Below are 25,216 nucleotides of genomic sequence, written 5' to 3'. Positions count from 1 at the left end.
TATATTTTATGTGGTTCAGCCACAACTCCACTAAAACCTCAGCCAGTAATAGGTAGGCTAACTTTTGGACCGTCCAGTTGTCTGTATGACTGCCGCATACAGACTTATGCGGCAGAGAAACACTTATCAGTGTTTCTCAAACTTTTTACAGTGTGCACCACCTGAGAAAAATGTCAAGCTCTCCCAAGTACCACTATGAAAGCATGAAACTCATAAATCTTACAACACAAAATTAGTATTATTAAATTAGTTAAATTAGTATCTGCAGTAAAGATTTTTTCATACATTGTATACATTCTACCACAGGCAAAGTTGCCTCCATTTTTATAGTTTTTATTAATATTTTGTAATAATTTATTCTGTTTTGGGAGTGTTTTTATGTATCTGTATTATATTATACATACACATTAAAAGTGAATCTCTGTCCAAAACATGCACTCAGTTTACTTCTTACTCACTATGAGCATCATTTAAATAACCTTTATCAGATTTGATGGTTTTGTTACGGACTTCTCAAAAAAGTGTTTTGCTTTTCTTTCACAAATGTGGGGATTAAATTGTGTTAAAATGTACAAAACAGTGATGTCATGTTTGTGACGAGGACCCAGGCAGAGAGAGACTTGATGAATTTAAGAATCTTATGATTTAATAAAGAAATTTGCAGACTTGCACAGAGATGGCAAAATTATGATGACTAATAACGGAGATGAAGACAACAGACGATGAGGACAGGGAGGAACAGGGGTTTAAATGCACCAAGGAGACAGAGGGAACTCGGGACAACTGGAGACATTTAAGGATGCAGGGACTGACAGAGACAGGGAAGAAGTCTCATCGTGACGTGTAAAGCTTATCTTGCCTGGCTGGGCAGCTCTCTGGGTGCTCAGCACCCCCAAAGCTCTGATCCTAGAATCGCCCCTGCTTCTGGGTGTCGGGTCCCACCGGGGCCCGAGGGTGGGCCTTTGCTCCAGGCCGACTGGAGTGGAGCTCGAACCGGATGATGTGCTCCCGCTGGCGGCACACCCACTACGGCAGTGGGCGCTGGTCTGGGGATGATAACGCGCAGAGCTTCTGTCTGCTTCTGGGTCATTTTGACCCAGCATTTTGAGTTATTATGTTTTGGATTGATTTTGTGTTATAGGCTATATTCGAACTCCCTTGTTGTGCTTTGTTGATCATCAGGGGCGATTCTAGGATCAGAGCTTTGGGGGTGCTGAGCACCCAGAGAGCTGCCCAGCCAGGCAAGATAAGCTTTACATGTCACGATGAGACTTCTTCCCTGTCTCTGTCAGTCCCTGCATCCTTAAATGTCTCCAGTTGTCCCAAGTTCCCTCTGACTGTCTTCTTGGTGCATTTAAACCCCTGTTCCTCCCTGTCCTCATCGTCTGTTGTCTTCATCTCCGTTATCAGTCATCATAATTTTGCCATCTCTGTGCAAGTCTGCAAATTTCTTTATTAAATCATAAGATTCTTAAATTCATCAAGTCTCTCTCTGCCTGGGTCCTCGTCACAAACATGACATCACTGTTTTGTACATTTTAACACAATTTAATCCCCACATTTGTGAAAGAAAAGCAAAACACTTTTTTGAGAAGTCTGTAACCAAAAGGCAAATAACCAAACCACATGAACATCTAATAAAAGATATAAAATATTGAAACACTGATCCAACATTATCCTTTATTGACGGATCATTTGATCTTACACTTTTACCTGAATGTGGCTCCTGTTTTTGAAAAAACTTCCTTATATCCATTATGAACCTGACTGTCTCTCTCTACACAAACACACACACACACACACACACACACACACACACACACACAACAGGAGTTATAAGGTTAATGGGCATTCAGTCAGTTAGCTAGTTAGTATCCATTTCAAACAGGACAGTGGTAACAACAGCAGGCTACGGACAATTTTAAGTTTTAGATTTTAAATAGGCTGTATACATTTCAGTGGGAGTAACAGGACGGTCAAATGTTGCTGAATTTACTACAGAGTAGGGACGGATTGTAGGGTAGCAAACATCATTGGAAAACACGTTTTCAACACTGCAGGTTACCTGGGTGTAATGTTTTCAGCTAAAAGAAACATGACTCCTATCTAACTACATAAAGAGTAACTGAAGGTTAAATGCTGCTAATATGTCCTGTTTTAATCCAGGCACTCCACCTCCGCTCCGCTGCGTCTCAGCTACCATCGCTCTGGCAGCAACGACCCTAGAGCCAGAGTGGGGGAGCTGGAACAAACCATTTTGGGAGGGGAGGGTTATCTATACTTTTGTTGTTAAAATGTTCCGTCTCAACCAAGTACTGTATGCTTTTTATATTTTCAGTAGTGTGTCACACAAACAGCAAATATTGTAAAAAAAAAAAGTAAGAAATCTTTGGGGGTGCTTTGATTCATTTTGGGGGTGCTTCAGCACCCCCCAAAATGGGCTAAAATCGCCCCTGTTGATCATTATTATAAAATCTTTCAGTTTATTCTGATTAAGGGTTTAGTTCTTAGGTTTTGTTCTTGTGCCCCCGTGTAGTGATGGCCCGCGTGAAGCTGACGCTCCGGAGCGTGTGTCGAAAAAAACAACACACTGGTTCAGAAGCACTGTGTCGAGGCTTGCTTCGTTTGGCAAAGTTTTGTATGTTATTATATGTATTTTGCATCTATTTTATTTACCAACATCAAGAAGTGACAGGCAAAGAAATACCACACCATGGTGCATGTTTACATAAGAACGGTTTATTGGTTAAATCTATCCATTAGACTAATGCCCGCTTGAAGCTGGCGCTCCGGTGCGTACCCAAAAAACAACACACTGCAGAAGCACTGTGTGGTTTGGCCAGAGTCACGTGATCAGTGACGTCCGAAGCTTCATTTAGAACACAAGTGATTCAGTGGTTTATAAGGAAGTGAATCATTCGCGGGATTTTGAGTTGATTTTGCTCAATTTATTTTATCTGCAGAAGTGAAAAACGTGAAATGTCCAAAATCATCTTTTCATAATGTAAATATCATTACAGCATATGACTTTAGAAATACTTCCATGTGAATTAAAGCTAATAAAGACAAAAAAAATGTATTTCACATTATACGTAAATTACATTGCTGCACATTTTAGAAAATCATTTTGTTTATTGTTTTTAGGTGATAGTCTGCAGGACCCATAAGACCGCATACCTACCTGCATATCTACCAACTTGCAGTGTAGTTTCTGCACTCCACAGCCTCTTCTGTTCCATGCGAGAGGATTTTCTCTTGGGCAGGAGAAATTATTTCTAAGAAAAGAAACAGACTCGGCCAGCGCACAGTAAAACTAATCCTCTTTTTAAATGAAAATAACAAAAGGGCTACCTTACATAGATCATGTTTTTACTTTACAAGTTCATGGTTAGGGGTGGGTTTTGATTATCGCTTTTCTGATTACAATCCATTCTAAACTGAATAAAGTGATACTGATTCATTAAAATCCTGAGTCGATTTGTAAATTAAACGTTATTTTGCCTGAAACGCCAGCATCTCAGGTTAAACCTCACAAAATTTCGTCAAACACCAAAAAGCTAAAACATACAAACGTAAACACAGAGAGCGGACCCAATGCGTCAGAATCAAAATTTGATGTGTCGGCGGGTTCGCGCTGTGTTTATCTTTTTTTTCGCTGGCTTCTGAAGCTGCAGGTTTCATAACTCTCCGTTTACATCTCTAATTAAGTCTCACAAGTGTCAGCTTTCTTTTAATAGATACAAAAATATGGATATATACTGATAAATGATCAGAATTGTAATATTTCTGACTGAGGCAAAACTTTCCAGATTCCAATCAAATTGAATCGGATCCTGTATCGAATCAAAATGATTCTACACATCAGTGACGATACCCAGCCGTACTCAGCCCCCTAAGCATTTTCCCTTTCCAGTTTACAATCAATGCTACCCCTAGGTCAAAAATATTTATAGGACAATTGGCCTAATCTAATATTTTGTATGAACATACCTGTCCAGCTGTCCAGTGATTAAATGCGCAAGTAGATGGAGGCAGGACTTCACAGCAGGAGCATACTCCAGTGTGCTGTACATTATCATATGTATATTATATATATTGCTCACTTATTGTATTTACCAACATCAAGGAGTCATAAGCAAAGAAAGGCCACACCATGGTGCATGTTTACATAAGGAAAGTTTATTGATCAAGATGTATTAAGCAAATAAGCATTACAAATTTTTCAGCCCCCCAATCGAGGAAAAAAAAATTACATGTTCAAAGCAATGCAACGGTGGCCCAATATCAGAGAGAACTCCACTCTGTGGAGTGAGCAGTGATAATTAAGCAGTCTGTTTTATTTTGCAGATTCAAGCTCCTCTTCATAATTTTCGCCACCAGATGTCACCGGAGAGGACTGTGTTGAAAAGCTTCGAGTAATGAACCGTTTTTCAATACAAGCTTCAGTGCTTCAGAAAGCTTCATTTGGCCATCACTACCCCCGTGTTTAGTTCAGTGTCAAGTCTGCGTCTTTGTGAATTGTTTCCTGTTTTATTTTGAAGGTTTATGTCTTATGTCAGTGTTTCTGCTTTCACTTCCACTGTCTCGTCTAAATGGCTTCAAGTGAATATCCGAATAACCCAGCCGCAGACAGTGGTTCATCCAGATATACAGCCATATATCTATACATGTCCATATCTGGGACGTCAAAGAGGGTCAGCCACAGGTGCCTCTGCGCCACTACTGTCGAAGCTAAGTTCAAGTCGGCGACAGAGTTCAAGTTAGCAACTGAGCTAACTAGCAGCAGCTAGCTAGCCCAACTCAACAGAGGTGCTCTCAGCGAGGTGAAGAGTGGCTATGATGACAGCGGTTATATGTGCAGGCGGGGCCGTGCGTGTGTCATCACACGTCATCTGCCTTAAAGGCGTGAATAAAGGTTTCTTCAGCCAGGACACACGAGGGCGTGATATCCCATACTTATGTGTTGTACCGAGTGAATCGACTGAAAGGGAACTGCAAAATATAACCAGAGAATAATTAAGGAAACTAGAAACACAAATGACTAGACCATTAAAAACACTAAATCAAAGAATATTCATAAACCAGAAACACATAAACACTGGGTCCCCAGACCCAGGACCATGACAGGCTGTAGCTCAGGCGGTAGAGCAGGTCATCTACTGATCGAAAGGTTGGTGATTCGATTTCTGGCTTCCTCAAGTCTGCATGCCAACTATCCTTGGGCAAGATATTAACCCCAAATTGCTCTCTGATGCATCCATCAGAGTATGAATGTGTGTGAATGTTATTTAGAACAATGTGCTGGTGTGAATGGGTGAATGCACAAGTTGTGTAAAGCGCTTTGAGTGCTCAGAAGAGTAGAAAAGCGCTATATAAGAACCAGTCCATTTACCATTTAAATAGGTTTTACAGAGTGATGAGGAAGATTCTGCATTGTCTTTTAAATTGACAAGGCCAAGAAAAAAGCCCCACTTTCCAATTTGGCTGAACTTTGCAGCTGCCCGCATTGACAAGGCAAACGCCTTCTGGAGAAAGGTCTGATCAATGTAACATGGATTGAACTATTTGTTAACAATAACAAGAGGTATGTTTGGAGGAGTAAAGGGAGGCTTTAAAATATACAAACTCTGTACCGACTGTCAAGCATGGAGCATCATGGTCTGGAGCTGTTTTGTGTCAGTGGACATTGCTCAAAGTGGATGAATAACGAAGAAGGATTACTTCCAAATTCGTCAGCCTCAACTCAAACCAACAGCTAGATGGTTGAAAGTTGGACACAGCTGGATATGCCAACAGGAAAAAGATCAAAACTACACATCAGAACCAGTTCTCCAAAAGTTGATTCTGTTCATCTGGACGTAGTGTTTTGTGGGAGAAACGTTTCGTCACTCATCCAAGTGACTTCTTCAGTCTCAGCTGACTGCAGGTTTCCCCAATCTTATAAACAGTACATTTGCATAATGACTGAAACCAGCCCACTGAAGGAACAATGGGCTGTGAGGTCAGTTCCTTAATCTTAATTATGCAAATTCTCATGACCATTGATCAACAACCACTGACCAAAACCTACTTATCAAAGCCCACTGATGGCTTTGACCACCAATGGCCATAAGTACCATTCATAGAGAGTTGGGGAATGGCTGCAATCACAGCATTGTAAGATGGCGAAAGATGTACCCTTAGGCCCCCTCCTCTATTCAGAGATGGTCTTTCCCTTTTCACGTAAATTCCTCCCTGTCCAAGATGTGTACATCTTCATCCTTGAAAGAGTGTCCACTGGTCTGTAGGTGTAAATAGACTGCAGAGTCCTGGCCTGACAAGGTAGCTCTTCTGTGTTGTGCCATCCGCTTCGCCAAAGGTTGTTTGGTTTCCCCGATGTATAAATCCTGGCAATCCTCCTGGCACTTAACAGCGTACACTATGTCACTCTGTTTGTGTCGGGGGACCCGATCCTTGGGTGGACCAATTTTTGGTGCAGCGTTTAAAAGCCACAGAGACCCGGTGTTTAGAAAAAATGCGTCTCAACTACTCCGATACTCCTGACACATACGGGATCACTACAGGTTTTCGCTTAGGCAGCGGTTGTCAAGGATGAAGATGTTCAATCATCCAGGTAAGATTTACTTACCTGGATGATTGAGCATGCATCAAGACATCAGAACCAGTTTTTGAATGGATAAAGCAGGCTTATCCACTCCAGGATTAAGCTGCTGAAATTGCCCACTCAAAGCTCTGAGCTCAACCGTATTGAAAGTTTGTTTTAAAAGCCAGATCAGTGCCGAGAAATCAACAATTTTAAATGAGCTCTACCAGTTTTGCCAGGCACTGGTAGAGTTCAAATATCGAGACAAATATATAAGGAACTTAAAGCTTATAAGCTTTAAGTTCCTTATATAAGCTTTAAGTTCCTCGGAGTCCACATCTCGGCCGACCTTACCTGGTCCACAAACATCTCCCACCAGGTAGGGAAAGCACAACAAAGGCTGTACTTCCTCAGGAAACTACGTCAGGCCCAATTACCCCAAAGACTGCTAGTAAACTTCTACCGCTCCACCATTGAGAGCCTTCTGACTTACTGCTGCACACTCTGGTTCAACTGCTGCACCGCGGAGGACAAGAGGAAACTGCAGCGGGTGGTGAGGGCAGCAGAGCGGGCAATCGGCACTTCACTAACCCCCCTCAGAGACATCTATACTGGCAGACTTCAGCAGAAAGCCAGCATCATCATCAAAGACCCCTCACACCCTGGACACTCACTTTTTTCCCCCCTTCCCTCTGGTAAATGCTACAGGTCCATCAGGTCAAAGACAAACAGACTCAGCAGAAGTTTTTACCCACAGGCTGTCAAACATGCCCTACCTCCACCCTGATTGGAGGATAACTGCACTGCCAACACTCATGGACATTACACCTTATTTATAAATCGTATTTCTGTTTATACTTCAATGCAACCAACACCCTTACCTCTTTAAGCTGTATTTATTATAACCTTATTTAGTATAGTTCCAACAGCACCCCCCAATGTGCATCCCCCCCACACACTCAATGTGCAATATCACTGATCACACTGCACCTCTCAATGCACCTGCTAGTTAGATGGCATGTATGTGTATGTATATAGATGTAAGCGTGTATGTGGAAATGTGTGTGTATGTATGTATGGATGCATATATGTATATATACATATATGTATGTATGTGCATGTATGTTTGCAGGTGTATGTATAACTTGTACATATCTTTCTTGTGTAAATGTAAATTTGTCTGTTATTGTGTAAATACTTACGCTATTGTGTACTCCACACACATGGAGAGATGCCAAACTGCCTTTCACTGTTCTTGTAACAGTGACAATAAAAAGCTATTCTATTCTATTCTATTCTATTCTATTCTATTCTATTCTAGCAAGAAGTATGACAACCACTTGGATCTAATGACTTCGGGGCAAGATGCAAGTTATTAAGGGAGATTTAACCAAAAATTAGTGGGGGTATATAATTATTTGATCTCGTCTGTATACCTTTGACCCTTTGTAGAACTTGTGCACCATTTCTTGTTTAGTGAAGTCATTAAATGCTTAAATGCTTTGCAAAGTGGAAAAAGTTCAAGGAAATCATTAAAAGCTCAAATTACCATGACATTCATATCTACACTGTAGCTCTGCTATGGTTCCTAAATCTGCACTTTGGTTGCCCAATCATTTACACTAATAATGCTCTACTTAATGATTGTTAGGGAAATGTCTCTGCAAGCACAGGAGGGATTTAAGTATGTTTGTTATTACCTGTAGTGATTTTTAATCGTAACTTGTAACCTAGGGGTTTATGGGAGAAAAAAGTAAATAATTCTAATAAATAATTATTGCAATCCTAAGAATAAATGCATGTTCTTAATATTGATCAAAAGTCAAAATATTTAAAATTATAATGCCATCATAAAATATGTGCAGCTAATGATTCCTTTGAGTTCTAAACTAACTAAACTCAACTAATGTTGTACCAATACAGTCAAGCTCATCATCCAGCTTCAGCACTATTAAAGCTGATCAGCACACTCTTGGTATACTGCATTAATTTATTAAAGATGTTCTGTTCCCTTCTCTGCTTTTGGTTTCTTATAGACCTCGAGTGACAAAAAGGAAGTCAGGACATCTTACAGCTCATCTGTCTTCTTGGCACACGACACAAGGTTGCAGCACACCACCTGCCGGCCAGCAGACATGACATCGTATTTGGCAGCAGGGACAATGAAGCCACGATATGCTCCCTACTCACTGTTAGTTTTTTTTCCTTGTTCTTTTTTTTTTTTAATGTCTTGCTGCGTCCCATCTAGGTAGTAGACACACAGCATTACTCATCTTCCCTAATTCTCAAACACAAAAAGAATAGAATAGAATAGAATAATTCTTTAATTGTCCCACAAGGGGGAAATTTGGTAAAAAGTTGTTAGAAAAACACCGTACCTTTATGATGGGTACGGCGCTGTCCACACAGAAGTAAAAAAAAGAGCAACAAATATAGTATATGCTATATATGCTATATGCTATAAATATATGCTATAAAATATAATATAGCATGTTGCTATATTATATTTGGGCTGAGGAAATAATTAAATAATAATAATGAAAAAAGAATTAGAAGTGAGCTTGCTTAACAAAAGAAATGAACCAAAACTTCAATGTACAAACTTTATTTGCTGAAAATATAGGGGGAAAAAAAAGTCACAGTCATGAAAATCTTGTTGCAATAATACAAAATTATATTTTGGTGGTGATATTTTCCAAATGCCTGCTTTAAAAAAAAGTGTTTCTACAAGATTTATTAATCAACATTTACTTTGGCTACACATTTGTAGCCACCATGGGATTTTGTTTGTTACCAACCATAGCAAAAAAACATCCTCTGTTAAATGTGAACAAACTATAATTGTCACTATCCACAGCAAGGTCACATTGGAAAGAGTTCACTCTGGTGTATTTAAACAACGTGATTTAAATATTGCGTAACTGTGCTTGTTTGACATATAGTCAGACCTGTTATAAAAAGATGTCTTTTATGTTTTATCAACAACAGCTTTTCTTTTTTTTTAATCATCAGCCTGCCAGGTCCCCTCACTCCCTTGTTATTTCTTTATTTCTGAATGTGTTACATCATGTCTTTATAAGACTTTGTGGGTTTGTGGGTTCCATTACTTCCAGGAGAATTTTATCAGCCCACAGGCCAGTGATTTTACGATAGAGAACTAGTTGTTTTGGTTAGTTTATACTGCAGTATGAGAAGCTTTAGTCCCAAAACTAGGATTTATTTGCGTAGTTTCTGTAGGAGCCAGGCAGAGGTTTTAGGAAAAGTAATATGTTTTTTTACTTTTCTCCAACATTTTCTTCCCTTTTTATCCTGCTTTTGTGAAATGTAACATAATTACTATATTTTTAAGAAAACATTAGGGAAAGATGATATCATGTGAGGTGAAATCACAGAGTATGACTTTCAGTCTCTACTACACCCTGTTCATTTTGCTCAAGTACAGTATTGATTGTACATTTTTTGTATTATTCACTATTGCATGGCATTTTGAAATGCAGTCATTTCTGTAAGTTGTGTAAGGTTTTTTTTCTTTGTTGTTTTCCCCAAGGTTTTTACTTGTGGTAATGTTTCTGGATCACAACACTTTGGCCAGTTCAATGTAATTATCTCTTCCACAGTGGAGAAGCCTGCAGGGTGAAAGGGGAGGTGGGGGTGCAGAAGGAACAGGAGGAGAAGGATGAGAATAACAAGCATGAGCAGGAGAGAGAAGAAGAAGAGGTGCAGCCAACTCTGCAGAAAGAGTGGAGGTCGACAGAAACCAGACAGACTGCAAGAGATGACGAACAGGAGGAAGAGGAGCTAAACTTCACACATGAAGTGAAGGAAGACCTCCACCACACAAGGGAGTGGAGACACAAAAATGAAAAGAATGAGGCGAAGGAGGACAATGAAGAAGAAGAAAGAACACTGCAAAACAAGGTTTGCTTTGTACAGATTGTAAGGACATCTATGGATTTATACACACACACATACACATACACACACACACACACACAGGGTAAAAATATGGCAGAAAATGTGATTTCCAATTTAATTTTTATTTTTTTATTCTGTTACATATATATATATAACAGAATTAATTTACAAAAATATATTATATATTTAATATAAAATATATTATATATATATTAAATATAATATTCTCCTTTTATTTACTCTCTTATGGAATATTCTTTATATTTAAATTTACTTAGGTAATTGTCCTTTTTGCACAATAAGATCAACGTAGAGCAATCTTGAGAACAAGATCATACTTTCATGTAAAATTTGCAAGATGCTACCTCAGAAAATGTCAGGAGGTTTGTGAGTCTATCATTTAAGGCAGATTGAAGATCCATTTTCAATAAAACACTGTTGACATGGATGTCATGCAGCAAGCACATGGGTTCTAAATCAACTTTGTAGAATTACACTCTTCTGGAAACAATTTTAAATTGTATATTTGGCTATGTCATTTATAATCCATTGTAATCGTGCACATAAAAACAATGAATCTCATGAAATCTTAAAGAATTTTCATGAGATAATAACATCAAGGACAAACTAACTTCAGTTTTGTCTCCATTATTCAATCTCTCTCACAATTTGTCAAATGTGTCCAACAGTTTCACATAGTGGGATTTTAAGAAGTTGGGATTTAGGCATTTCATTTTGTTATTCAGACATCTACAAAGCAGTAGTTAACTGACATAGCTCCAGAAAAATGTCCTGTTTCCCCCAGTGTTTCATAAAAAGTGCTTCATGAAGTACACGCAAGCTTTTTAAACAACTCCAATTTCATAGAATTTGGCTCCAGATCTGAAGCAATAAAGTGAAAGAATGCTGCTTTGGCATAGAGGGTGTCAAAATGAATCAGAGCCTGACAAAAGCACCAATGATGTAAGGCACTGTGGAAATTCCAGTTTTTATCACCAGCAGTGGGCCAGGTATTCATTAGGCTTTTGCCAGCAAATAATGCAGTGTGAGCGAACAGTGAAAACAAGTTTTAAAAGTTTCACACTTTTAAAAAAGGGCGATATTGGGGAAAACTGTTAAAATTGAATTATGCATCAGCACCTAGCCCCGCCAACATTTGAAAGGGGTGCACTCTAAAAGCACCAAACAGCAGCTACGCTTTCAGAGAGGTACATTGTTGTACCATTAATCCTACAACAGCTTATGTCTGGAGTGTTATTGTTTAAGATGCTGTCATTGTATCCTTGATGGGGGGTAGTTATTTGTTACAATTGTGGTTTGTGCTTTATGGAAACCAACCCTGATCCTCTTAGGAAAATTTTCTGCCATAATGTACAAAGGCTGCGATACCAAAACCAGCAACATCTGGTTTTATTTTGCTTTTCCCCACCCAAGGGTGAAGTGGATACTAATTTGCCTTAAAGAAATAAGAAAGCTTATTAATTTAAATGATCTTAAACTCTAAATGAAACAATGCAAATATGTGCTTTATACTGCTTTGAGGCATATATTTACCTTGCCTTCAGTGTACACAAATTAAGGTCAGAAGTGCACTTTTACTGCACACCTGTCTATCAAATACAAATGTTCTGTTTTTCTTTTCTTTTTTTCTAGCGACTGACAGACAGCAGAGACCAGTGGAGCGAGGAGGAAAACAGAAGCTCTGCCATTTCTCTCTGCAGCAGCAGTGACGGCGAAGAGTCACTAAACTGCTACGGTCCCATGAGCCCAACATTCAAGGTAACTTGTAAAACCGAGGGTGATCTGTAGGACGCCTTTTGGTATTTACTGGGTCTCCATAATCATATGGTGTCCAGTGTAAGCCTCCTTACAGAAAAGGTAATATCTACTATGCTCCGGTGCAAAATTTGATGTACTCTGCTCTTCCTGCATTTACATATTGTTCAATCAGAATACAGAAAACAACTAAAGCTAAAGTTCAATGCAAAGTTTTCATGTGATATGTTATGTACAAGTGAATTTTGATTACTTTACAGGTTTTATAGGTGTTTCCTTCAAAAATTAAATTTCTTGTAAAATTCCCTTGATTCTGTTTGAGGATCTTGCGACTCATCTTTGAAGGACTAGTTCCTTCTTCATTTTTTAACAATGAAGCAGGTGTATAATTCTAACCACGTGGATCGGTCTGGGTCAGCTTCAGTTGCCCCCAGAATTTTTACCTATGATGATGTTATATTGCTCAGATAGTGTAATGAACTTCTGATGATAAAGTCTTATTGTGTTACATTGTATTAATCATGTCTAAACCCATTGTCTCTTTAATGCCCCCTGATGTCCCAACAGAAACTCCTCATACAGTTTTACCCAGTAAGTAACCTGCATGTGTCAGCTGACCTATTGTGCAGCAATGGAAGACAGTCATTTGTCAAACTTAAGGTTTGGTTACACTGATTAAAGAGCAGACATGAACTGCACAGTTTTATTGGTAGGATTTTTAAATGGTGAGAAAACCTGTTATTGTTTGTTAAAAAACCTCTTTGAAATTTGAAGTTAATACCACCCTAACATTGCCCTCAGTGGTTTGGTGACCGGATAGATGTTAAAAAGTTCCAAACAGGGAAAGGGTAAAATGACTTGTGAACAACAGAGATTTTTTTTATTTTGCAGTGACTTTTGATGCAGTATAACTGACTTCTATAGGAATTTGTGTCTTAGCTTACTCTGTCTCTTTACAGGATGAAGTCAGCAGCCGCATCTCAGCAGATGGTAAATGCAAGGTGAGTCAGGGTGAAAAACAGCAGGCCACTCTCAAGTAAACTCAAGCAAACACACCCTGATACACCCCGAATCTGGCAGCACTGCTATTAGAAAGACTGCAAAAACTTGAAACTACTGATAATTTGATCTGCTACAAGAGGAAAAACCTGCAGCTGCAAACTGAAATCTATCTCAGTAATAAAAGTATTAGGTATCTTAACCCCCTGAAGTCATGACATATGACTAACCCGATATTTTGAAGAATGTCAAAAGAGACTTTTTTCTAAACAAATATAAATAGTAGTTATGTGTGTCAGTTAGAATAATCTTTGTTCCCTGATAGTCAAGACTTGGAAAAACAATTCAATAAAAACAAAAATGACCTATAAGGAAGAGCTAGGGTTAAAGTTAGGGTTGGGAGTTGTTAATGATGATGACCTTTGACCTCAGAAAATAAAGGATTTCTGTCAGAGGGTAAAAACAAGACATAAAAAACCTTTGTTTTCTGATAACAAATTGCCTGCGGTGTTTTGCAAAAGGTCTAGCAGGTCAAGTATTGAACAGCTCTTATTAGAAACATTATAGGGTCAAGGTTTATCCTGTTAAACTGAAGCTGGTTGAAGAGAGGGAACATTTACTATCTTTGTTGCATGGACTTGAGATGAGGACTTGAGAAGGAAGACAGAGAATTTATCAGAGTAATGTTTGGATGAGTCATGAAGACAGTAATTATGTAATTGTTAGTAGAATATTATTTGACAGTTGATTTCCTTTGTGAAAGAACACTGAAGTTTTTGTGTCTCCTTTTTGTTTGTTTTTTTACTACTGTTTAAATTGTTGATCTGCGAAATGCAAATTAATAAACAGAAAATTTTCATTCCTCAGATCACAGAGCGAACAGAGTCTCTGAGGAGAAGGTAAGGCCTACTAATAAAAAACAAACACAATGATCAAACTCTAACACATGCAGAAACCTTTCTTTCAGTGTGATGTGAGTTAATATGATGTCCATCACCATTTACACTTATTCTGAACAGAAACACCAAACTTTCCTCTGGAAGGACATAAAGAGTTTGTACCACATGCTAAAATCAGACAGAATTACACTTTTGCCATGACTGATTCAGTTGTTTATGCATTCTTCTAAAGCACCAGCAACATAAAGAAGACACTGCCACCTCTTCCTGTTTCCAAGATCGACAAGAGACTGGAACAATATACACATGCCCTGGAGGTAAAACTGCAGTGTTTTTCTTCTCAAGCAGTAAGAGGATATTTGTGGGATAATTGTCTTGTAATCATTAACAGATTCCGCAGACTGATCACTTGAAACCTCAGAGGACACTTTAGACTGCTCTAATTTCGTTTTTTAGTAGCAGCGGTTGGTTGATCCTCCCTGAGGATCCCTCCCTGATCCTCCTTCCTTCTGCTGGAGGTTTCTTCCTGTTAAAATGCAGTTCTTCCTTCTCACTGTCACCAAGCTTGTTCATGGGAGATTTTCTTGAATATTGTGAGGTCTTTGTTAAAATAAATACATTTTAACCTGGGTGTGAAAAAGATGGTGTGGTCTTGGCTCGTTTGAAAATACGGTTACCATTTATCACAGGGGAAAAGTGTTTCTGGGTATTTATCCCAATAAAAAGAATACCAAAATTAACGAAAAGGTGATGGTGTTTAATAAAACATAAAGAAAGTGGAGAAAAAACAGTTAAATCTATTCAATTTGCCTGTGACTGGCAACAATTATTGCTTTAAAAAACATTTTTAAATAAACTGGTTTATATTGTCTTGTGAATCACACATCATTATTGCTATATATATATATATAGCAATAATAGGTAAAGTATTAAAGTGAAGGATGTAAAATCAAGAAGAAATTGATCTGTTGGGCAAATGGGTTTTCATTTTTGTGTATGTGTGGAGTATCATCGTTTCACAATAAAGGCAAAAACAATTCCACTAATATTTGGTTGGTTTACAAACTAGCACTCCCTCACACAGTGACTCTCTCACTAGATTCTCAGACCTGACCTAAACTTTTCTACTTTTCTCTCTTTCTCTCATCTTATTTTTCTCAGCTCTCCTCAAAGGAAGGCAGATCAGGCTGCCAGACAGTGACTGATCTCACTGCTCCTGCTGAACCAGTTGCATCCAAGAAGAACCTGTTTGAGGCCGGAGATGCCTGGAACCAAAATGCCACCTCGATCACAGCATCTAAGGTTTATGGAAACATAATGCGGGGGTGTTGGGGGGGTCTTTATGTTTCCAATCATTTCAAAAATAATATATTTTAAACAGAAAACAGGAGGGAAGGTTTCCTAGGGGAGTGCTTTTGATATTACTGTAATACATTATGTATTTTTTTTACATAAATTGGGTTGAGGGGCAGCCATTTAAAACTTTTAAAACTGTAAATGAACTTAACCATGTACGTATGTGTTGTATATGTCACTTTTCTCTCAGGACGCAGATGCTCTAAAAGTGGGTGTTGCTGATCTCATCAACCAGTGGGTGAAAGGAAGTGAAGACGGAAGCAGGTGTAGCTCCCCCTCCAAACCAGCAGTAAGTCAGATTATTATTATTATTTTTTCTACATGAATTACATTAAATTGATTACATCAGTTTTTAAACAAGTGTTTTGCCCAGTCTTTATGTCTTTTTCCCACCAAAAATGGAAAGGCAACAACTACTTTAAAAATATACAAAACCAAAATTATTTCCCATCGACCCAAAGGTGTAATTTATGATTTTAATGCACCCTGCCCAATTCCATATAACAGGGTTCGTACGCTTTTTTCAGGGTCAAATTCAAGCACTTTTTAAGCACTTTCAAGATCCGTTTTTAAGCTTTTCCAGCAAAAAAAACCGAAAAATAAAGGAATAAGTCTAGATATTGATGCTTCTTTCCTGTGTGCCAAAAAAATAGGAGACAGATGTTTGTTTGTTTTTTAAGTTATTTCCCAATAAAACTAACTACTAATATTGCTAACTACATTGCTGTGTGTATTATTGCTGAAGTCCTAAATGATCACCTTTCAAGTGTTTGTGCTAATAACATCAAGTTAGACAGGCATGGAGAACAGCACTGACTGTTTAAGTAGTTTAATGTGTCGGTGGCGATAAACACATTTTGAATGAAAGCCGGGGAACTTTGGTAGCACAGAAATAAGTGGCTATTCTTTGTGACCATATGGATCACTCATATTACCATTATTTCACCCAAAGGCACCAAATTAATACTCAAAAAAGCTGCAGCAATACACACAAAAAAACAGTACTTGGTGACAACTTTGCTCTTAGCCGTTAACCCTCTGGTGTCCAGGGTATAACTGTCCGTTTTCAACTACTTTTGATTTGGCCTCTATATTTCACCTTTAAAAACTGTTTATCTTGCCAATCTGTTATTATCTCATTTTGACATAATGTGTCAGCACAATTGATCTAAATTCAGACAAAATTTAAAATACAAGTAGAAAGTGATATTTTGACTGTAAAACCACAAGGATGTTTAAGGAATCATTTTCATAACTTGAAATGCAAATAGAAATTGGACATTTTAAAAAATATGAACAAGTTTTGCAAACAACAAAGTTATATGGTACTATTTACCTAAAAATGCAGCCAAGACTCAGACGTTTTTTATATAACCATTCAAAACTATTTACAGAACAATCAGGTGCTCTGCATCAAATAAGAAGGCACACAAATTATTTATGCAACTCCAAAACATAGTTTGTGTCACTATAACACAGATGAGAACAGCACAGGGATAAACCTGCAGGTCTGACAGCAGGTGTGTCACTCAGCGTTTACACTGCAACCTGCCTTTGGTGGCTTTTTTGCAGCAACTGTGACGTTCACTAGTAGAACTGACACACAAAACAAAATGACTACACTACACACTGACTACACAAGACAACACACTAACTTGAGACTCCAAACACGATAAACGTCACAAATCTCTCACGTATCAAAACTTTCTCTCTTTATCGCTCTCTCTCTTCCCTCTCTTCCCAACAACCAAATACCACATGTTGCTGTATCATTTTTTGATTGGTCGACATGGTACATTTTCCCACCAATAGGGAAGGAGTGTTTTTCTTTTTTCATTCACAAGCAAAGCGTGTTTGCTAGCGCTCTCCATAAAAAACACAGTTTTTACCGTTTCTTCCCGGAGAAAACGCCACTGTTGTATTCAGACCCCTCCCCCCAAAACAAAACAAAACAAAACAAAAAAAAATCGGTTTTACGTGACCTATCAACACAATTTTAAAAAACTGGTATATAGATTGAAGTCAGCACGTTCGACCCAAGTTGAAATGGAGGATCTGGGTCCGTCGACCCCAGAGGGTTAATCAGAAAGCCTAAAGTTAGCTAGTTATGTATCGGGCTAATGTTTAAAGCTTTCACTTGAGTAAATTACTCATATTACTGCTAAGTAATGTTAGCTAAGTTCACAGCATATTCCGTAACAGCGCTGCCATACTGCAATAGGACTCACCTATCATGCGACCAGAGAGTGCAAACTCCGCCATTGTTGTTTTCCATCATTAAAAAAATTAAAAGCATTAAAACAGCAACCTACAGGTATGTTAGCGCACTCATCCCCAACTGTCCGAGGGAGGGGGGTCACATATTGAAACAGACGCAGGGCAGCCCAGGCGGGAAAAATTGCTTTTGCTTTTTGTGACTCATTTATTTCTCTATCTGATAAGAAAAAATTCAATCAGATAGCTATTTATTGTGAATGAAATACAGTTACATTTTCAAGCACTTTTAAGCACCACATCTGAAATTCAAGCACTTTCCCAACCTTGAAAAGAGGACATTAGAATTCAAGCACTTTCCAGGATTTCAAGCACCCGTACGAACCCTGATATAAGTCCATACGGTCAGTGTAGGTGGCTCAAAAGTCCACATTTACCAGGGTGTCAGGATAATGTCTTCTGCTTCCATGTTTATTAATCCTCCCAGGAAGATTTCTATGGATCTAAGAGCATGTTTTTTGTTCAGATTTTGTCAAAGTTAAACAACACACAGCAAAAAGAAATGCCTCTTATTCAACAAGCTAGTGGTTAGTCCTTTTTACACAAAACTACTTCTTCTGCTTTTATGGATGTTTCTCTGAACATGAATATTTATATTCTTATAACACACTTTGTAAGTATCACGCTGTTTACGGTGTCAGCTGCTATCAGCTTTTGTTTAAGGGGTACGCCATTGCTCATATTTTTTCATATTTTTTGTCATTGTATATACTGCTATAGCAGTGGATGATCAACTTAAACATACCCAAAGTATCATGATGTCAGTGTAGTTTGTATAAATAAAACCAAAAGCTCAGGCTTCAGACCTCTCTAAATCAGTAAATAAGTAAGATTCATTTAATGGGAATCTTTAAAGTGAATACAAAAAAAAGTACAAAATAGTGAAGCTTAAAAGAAGAAAAGTTTGATTTCAGAAGCAATGATGAATTTTGCCATCTGCAAGGGAATGATGTCATGAGTATTTGGTGAAAGAGCAAATCAAATTTTGCCCCACTCTTCATGTGTGTGTCATCTGCTTTCACTGCCAAAGGCTTTGTACAGGGGCGATTCTAGGATCAGAGCTTTGGGGGTGCTGAGCACCCAGAGAGCTGCCCAGCCAGGCAAGATAAGCTTTACACGTCACGATGAGACTTCTTCCCTGTCTCTGTCAGTCCCTGCATCCTTAAATGTCTCCAGTTGTCCCGAGTTCCCTCTGACTGTCTCCTTGGTGCATTTAAACCCCTGTTCCTCCCTGTCCTCATCGTCTGTTGTCTTCATCTCTGTTATCAGTCATCATAATTTTGCCATCTCTGTGCAAGTCTGCAAATTTCTTTATTAAATCATAAGATTCTTAAATTCATCAAGTCTCTCTCTCTGCCTGGGTCCTCGTCACAAACATGACATCACTGTTTTGTACATTTTAACACAATTTAATCCCCACATTTGTGAAAGAAAAGCAAAACACTTTTTTGGGAAGTCTGTAACAAAACCATCAAATCTGATAAAGGTTATTTAAATGATGCTCATAGTGAGTAAGAAGTAAACTGAGTGCATGTTTTGGACAGAGATTCACTTTTAATGTGTATGTATAATATAATACAGATACATAAAAAACACTCCCAAAACAGAATAAATTATTACAAAATATTAATAAAAAACTATAAAAATGGAGGCAACTTTGCCTGTGGTAGAATGCATACAATGTATGAAAAAATCTTTACTGCAGATACTAATTTAACTAATTTAATAATACTAATTTTGTGTTGTAAGATTTATGAGTTTCATGCTTTCATAGTGGTACTTGGGAGAGCTTGACATTTTTCTCAGGTGGTGCACACTGTAAAAGTTTGAGAAACACTGATAAGTGTTTCTCTCTGCGCTATAAGTCTGTATGCGGCAGTCATACAGACAACTGGACGGTCCAAAAGTTAGCCTACCTATTACTGGCTGAGGTTTTAGTGGAGTTGTGGCTGAACCACATAAAAATATATCATTAATTTTAATCTCCTCAATCAATGATAATGTTATGTTGGAATGTTGTTAAAGAGGGTCAAAAATGTTTCAACCCAGTTTGTTTTGCAGATTCTGTATAGCAGCTTTAATATAGGGAGAGCACAACTTCCTGATTGTATGATTAAAATCAGGTTTTTTTCTCTTCGTCAGTTTAATAGTTTCTGTTTTGCCTGTCACTGTTCCCTGTCTGTTTTCTTACCTGGTTCTTCCTGACCTTGTACTTTCTCCTCACGTTCCCCTCTTTCCTCTCTCCCTCTTTGGACTGACAATCATACACTAATAGATTGTATTCAATTAGATGAAAAAATTACATTAATATGAAAAAGAAATTATTAAGATCACTAACGAAAAGTCCTGTCTCAGTGTACTTTCAACCAAAAGGCAAATAACCAAACCACATGAACATCTAATAAAAGATATAAAATATTGAAACACTGATCCAACATTATCCTTTATAGACGGATCATTTGATTTTACACTTTTACCTGAATGTGGCTCCTGTTTTTGAAAAAACTTCCTTATATCCATTATGAACCGGACTGTCTCTCTCTACACAAACACACACACACACACACACACACACACACACACACACAACAGGAGTTATAAGGTTAATGGGCATTCAGTCAGTTAGCTAGTTAGTATCCATTTCAAACAGGACAGTGGTAACAACAGCAGGCTACGGACAATTTTAAGTTTTAGATTTTAAATAGGCTGTATACATTTCAGTGGGAGCAACAGGACGGTCAAATGTCGCTGAATTTACTACAGAGTAGGACGGATTGTAGGGTAGCAAACATCATTGGAAAACACGTTTTCAACACTGCAGGTTACCTGGGTGTAATGTTTTTCAGCTAAAAAGAAACATGACTCCTATCTAACTACATAAAGAGTAACTGAAGGTTAAATGCTGCTAATATGTCCTGTTTTAATCCAGGCACTCCACCTCCGCTCCGCTGCGTCTCAGCTACCATCGCTCTGGCAGCAACGACCCTAGAGCCAGAGTGGGGGGGAGCTGGAACAAACCATTTTGGGAGGGGGGAGGGGTTATCTATACTTTTGTTGTTAAAATGTTCCGTCTCAACCAAGTACTGTATGCTTTTTATATTTTTAGTAGTGTGTCACACAAACAGCAAATATTGTCAAAAAAAAGTAAGAAATCTTTGGGGGTGCTTTGATTCATTTTGGGGGTGCTTCAGCACCCCCCAAAATGGGCTAAAATCGCCCCTGGCTTTGCATATGCACATTGTTGTTTCCCGCACTCAGAGTACTTGACATCAAGAGCGTTCAGCTATTCCCTCATGGCAGTCTTTCATGCCAACATAATTTTAAAAGACCATTTTTAAAATGTTTCGTCGCCCTGTGACCTTAAAATGTATTTTTTTTTTTGTTGTTGTTGTTCTTAGTTATTTATTGTCAGATTCACAAAATTCTCTAAAATTAGCTATGATTCTGTTCCTATCATTTACTATTATTATTGTCAGTTTCATACAGTTTCAGCTTTTTCCTCTATTCTCTAAATCTCTTACTATTTCTTATTCTTTAAAGTCTTTCAGTCCACATCATTCTCTGTTCTTTTCTCCTTCAAGTTTTCGCTTCCCAGTTTCTTTTCTATCTGTGTAAATCAGCCTCAGGTTTACAGGCTAGTCAGTGAAAGTCTGCCCCCTCATGGCAACATCAGCAGCTTTCACATGTTGCTCGTTCAGACAGAGATAACAAAGTGTGGTTTGTTTACTGTTCCTGTTTTCAGGAAATCAAGCCTGGTGGTGTTTTAAACAAGAAAAATTTATGGGAGAGCCTTGGAGACACGTTATCGTCTGGGAAAGAAGGAAAGGTACACGCTCACACGGAGAATGGCGGAACACAAACTTTTAAACATTTGTCTTGACCAGTATTGCTTTATTGACTGAATTGCAGGAGAGCTCCACTGGCAAAAGATATAAATTTGTGGTGACAGGTCACGGCAAGTATGAGAAGGTTTCTGTTGACAGCAGATGCAGTGAGGACATAAACTGCCAGTCAGGTGAGAGAATCTTTTAACGAGTAATTCTAACATTAGATAAGATGCACTATTGTAATGGAAAATGTTGGAAACTTGCTTGGAAAGGTTAAAAAAAGGATAAATAAAAATAAAACAAGAAAGAAAAGGAGAAAGAAAATGAGCTCAATAAAATCAATAAAATACAAAATAGAAAATGATGAAGAGCTCAATAAAACACAATAATCGAGAGATAGCTATCAAGGAAAAAGTGATCAAATATTCTTTTTCTTTTTCTAGAGGGAGCAATATATTAAGGACTGTTTCATCACATAAGCTCTTTTATCCAGTTTTATATAAATGTGGAGGAAAGCTCCCCTAAAGTTAAGTTAATATAATATCAGCGTGTGTGTCGCTACAGGAGCGGTGATGTTATTTGCAACCAGTTTGTGCAGTTGTGACTGTGGGGATAGAGTCATAACATTGTGGGTGGGGCTCAAATGAGACAATTAATCTATGTGTGGAATATTGATGGAAAAGAATCTAGCTTAATTTTTGAGCAATGGAAGGAAGTACTTTTACAGTTAGTCTAACCATGGCTTTTCCACATACCAAAGCCTTACTTTTACTTTAAAATGTAAAATACTGGCTAAAGGTTTTACTGTATGAATCTTAAATGTAAGTTACAATTACATTTGGTTCAGTCTTGAACAATATTTACACTCAAGTTTGGAAATTAAATTACTTAAACCAAATTGTCTGAGTAACAAATAAAAGATTTGTTGCTTTTGCTTAAATGCACACTGGAACTTTTATTTAGCCCACTGTCAGAAATAATCACTTGACCATCAAATGTGAACTAATGTGTTATATTAGTCTGTCACATTTTCTCTATTTTTACCTGTTTGCATTTTTTTTTTTCATCAAAACTGTCATCATCAGGAAACTGTCATCGGGGGAAAAAAAGATCTTTCTCATACATTTATATATAACCAAACAGGGAAGTCAAATATTGAGACTCAAGCTAACACATTATTCATTTTGGTTTTTAAATTTGGAGGGGCTGAAAATAACCCAAGTATAACAGTGGAACACTTCTAATGAGCTATCCACTCTGATGTGCCGCCACTTGGAACTTTTACAGTATTTCCTCTGAGAAGGAAAAAAAAGGAAAATTCCAGCAGTTTCACAACACGTTATGTATTTTTAAAAATCACACATATATTAAGCATCACCCCAATAAATGGGGCTGTTTTTAGATTATGTGGTTTAAGTCCCCTTCAATGAAGAAATTCCACATCACAATGGTGATCTCAGAAAAAAACAAAACCCCAAATTAAACAGATTTTGAATCCCAGTAATGTAACAGAAAGATTTAAACAAAACAGCATCCCATCAGCACAATCCTATAGACAGACACGTGAAATGTCACAAATCTACTCTTCACTTATTTTCCTTCAGTTTGTCTTCATCAGCCATATTTACTGTCATCATCATTTACCAGTGGTTATATATATATATATATATATATATATATATATATATATATATATATATATATATATATATATATATATACATATACAGGAATGCAGAATTATTAGGCAAATGAATATTTTGTCCACATCATCCTCTTCATGCATGTTGTCTTACTCCAAGCTGTATAGGCTCGAAAGCCCACTACCAATTAAGCATATTAGGTGATGTGCATCTCTGTAATGAGAAGGGTGTGGTCTAATGACATCAACACCCTATATCAGGTGTGCATAATTATTAGGCAACTTCCTTTCCTTTGGCAAAATGGGTCAAAAGAAGGACTTGACAGGCTCAGAAAAGTCAAAAATAGTGAGATATCTTGCAGAGGGATGCAGCAGTCTTAAAATTGCAAACCTTCTGAAGCGTGATCATCGAACAATCAAGCGTTTCATTCAAAATAGTCAACAGGGTCGCAAGAAGCGTGTGGAAAAACCAAGGCGCAAAATAACTGCCCATGAACTGAGAAAAGTCAAGCGTGCAGCTGCCAAGATGCCACTTGCCACCAGTTTGGCCATATTTTAGAGCTGCAACATCACTGGAGTGCCCAAAAGCACAAGGTGTGCAATACTCAGAGACATGGCCAAGGTAAGAAAGGCTGAAAGACAACCACCACTGAACAAGACACACAAGCTGAAACGTCAAGACTGGGCCAAGAAATATCTCAAGACTGATTTTTCTAAGGTTTTATGGACTGATGAAATGAGAGTGAGTCTTGATGGGCCAGATGGATGGGTCCGTGGCTGGATTGGTAAAGGGCAGAGAGCTCCAGTCCGACTCAGACGCCAGCAAGGTGGAGGTGGAGTACTGGTTTGGGCTGGTATCATCAAAGATGAGCTTGTGGGGCCTTTTCGGGTTGAGGATGGAGTCAAGCTCAACTCCCAGTCCTACTGCCAGTTTCTGGAAGACAGTCTTCAAGCAGTGGTACAGGAAGAAGTCTGCATCCTTCAAGAAAAACATGATTTTCATGCAGGACAATGCTCCATCACACGCGTCCAAGTACTCCACAGCGTGGCTGGCAAGAAAGGGTATAAAAGAAGAAAAACTAATGACATGGCCTCCTTGTTCACCTGATCTGAACCCCATTGAGAACCTGTGGTCCATCATCAAATGTGAGATTTACAAGGAGGAAAACAGTACACCTCTCTGAACAGTGTCTGGGAGGCTGTGGTTGCTGCTGCACGCAATGTTGATGGTGAACAGATCAAAACACTGACAGAATCCATGGATGGCAGGCTTTTGAGTGTCCTTGCAAAGAAAGGTGGCTATATTGGTCGCTGATTTGTTTTTGTTTTGTTTTTGAATGTCAGAAATGTATATTTGTGAATGTGGAGATGTTATATTGGTTTCACTGGTAAAATAAATAATTGAAATGGGTATATATTTGTTTTTGTTAAGTTGCCTAATAATTATGCACAGTAATAGTCACCTGCACATACAGATATCCCCTAAAATAGCTAAAACTAAAAAAACAAACTAAAAACTACTTCCAAAAACATTCAGCTTTGATATTAATGAGTTTTTGGGTTCATTGAGAACATGGTTGTTGTTCAATAATAAAATTATTCCTCAAAAATACAACTTGCCTAATAATTCTGCACTCCCTGTATATATATATGTATATATATATATATATCCTTCTTGCAATACAGTCAGAAGCCCTTAACAATTCGTAACAATGCAGGAAACTAATCCTCACCTTTTAACTATTACACTGGATGAAGATAGTTTATCATATCGTCATTGTTTGGTGGAAACTATCATTCTCCAGCATGCTCATACAGGAAAACATCTGCTTTCATAGGTATAAATTTGTATTGTTGTATTATTGTAGGTTTTTTACCTTACAATAGAAAGCACTTTGAGGCAACTGTTGTTGTGATTTCACACTGTACAAATAAAACTGACTTG

The 25,216-nt window shown here is 38.0% G+C and overlaps 1 protein-coding gene across 1 annotated transcript in view; it reads left to right on the top strand.

Moving 5' to 3' along the window:
• LOC116317951 (lymphocyte-specific protein 1-like) overlaps nt 1-25,216 on the top strand; it is a 56,903-nt gene that overhangs the window by 23,832 nt on the left and 7,855 nt on the right. Inside the window, exons 4-14 of the mRNA XM_039601722.1 lie at nt 8,620-8,774; nt 10,201-10,501; nt 12,152-12,277; nt 12,842-12,865; nt 13,234-13,275; nt 14,141-14,172; nt 14,405-14,489; nt 15,334-15,474; nt 15,719-15,817; nt 21,545-21,628; nt 21,712-21,817. Of these exons, the coding sequence (XP_039457656.1) occupies nt 8,620-8,774; nt 10,201-10,501; nt 12,152-12,277; nt 12,842-12,865; nt 13,234-13,275; nt 14,141-14,172; nt 14,405-14,489; nt 15,334-15,474; nt 15,719-15,817; nt 21,545-21,628; nt 21,712-21,817 (1,195 nt within the window). The remainder of the gene's footprint in view (nt 1-8,619; nt 8,775-10,200; nt 10,502-12,151; nt 12,278-12,841; nt 12,866-13,233; nt 13,276-14,140; nt 14,173-14,404; nt 14,490-15,333; nt 15,475-15,718; nt 15,818-21,544; nt 21,629-21,711; nt 21,818-25,216) is intronic.

Source organism: Oreochromis aureus, linkage group 1 (genome assembly GCF_013358895.1).
Source record: "Oreochromis aureus strain Israel breed Guangdong linkage group 1, ZZ_aureus, whole genome shotgun sequence".
Classification (NCBI taxonomy): domain Eukaryota; kingdom Metazoa; phylum Chordata; class Actinopteri; order Cichliformes; family Cichlidae; genus Oreochromis; species Oreochromis aureus.
The sequence above is the reverse complement of the archived record's forward strand: the minus strand, read 5'-3'. Positions and strand labels throughout refer to the sequence as shown.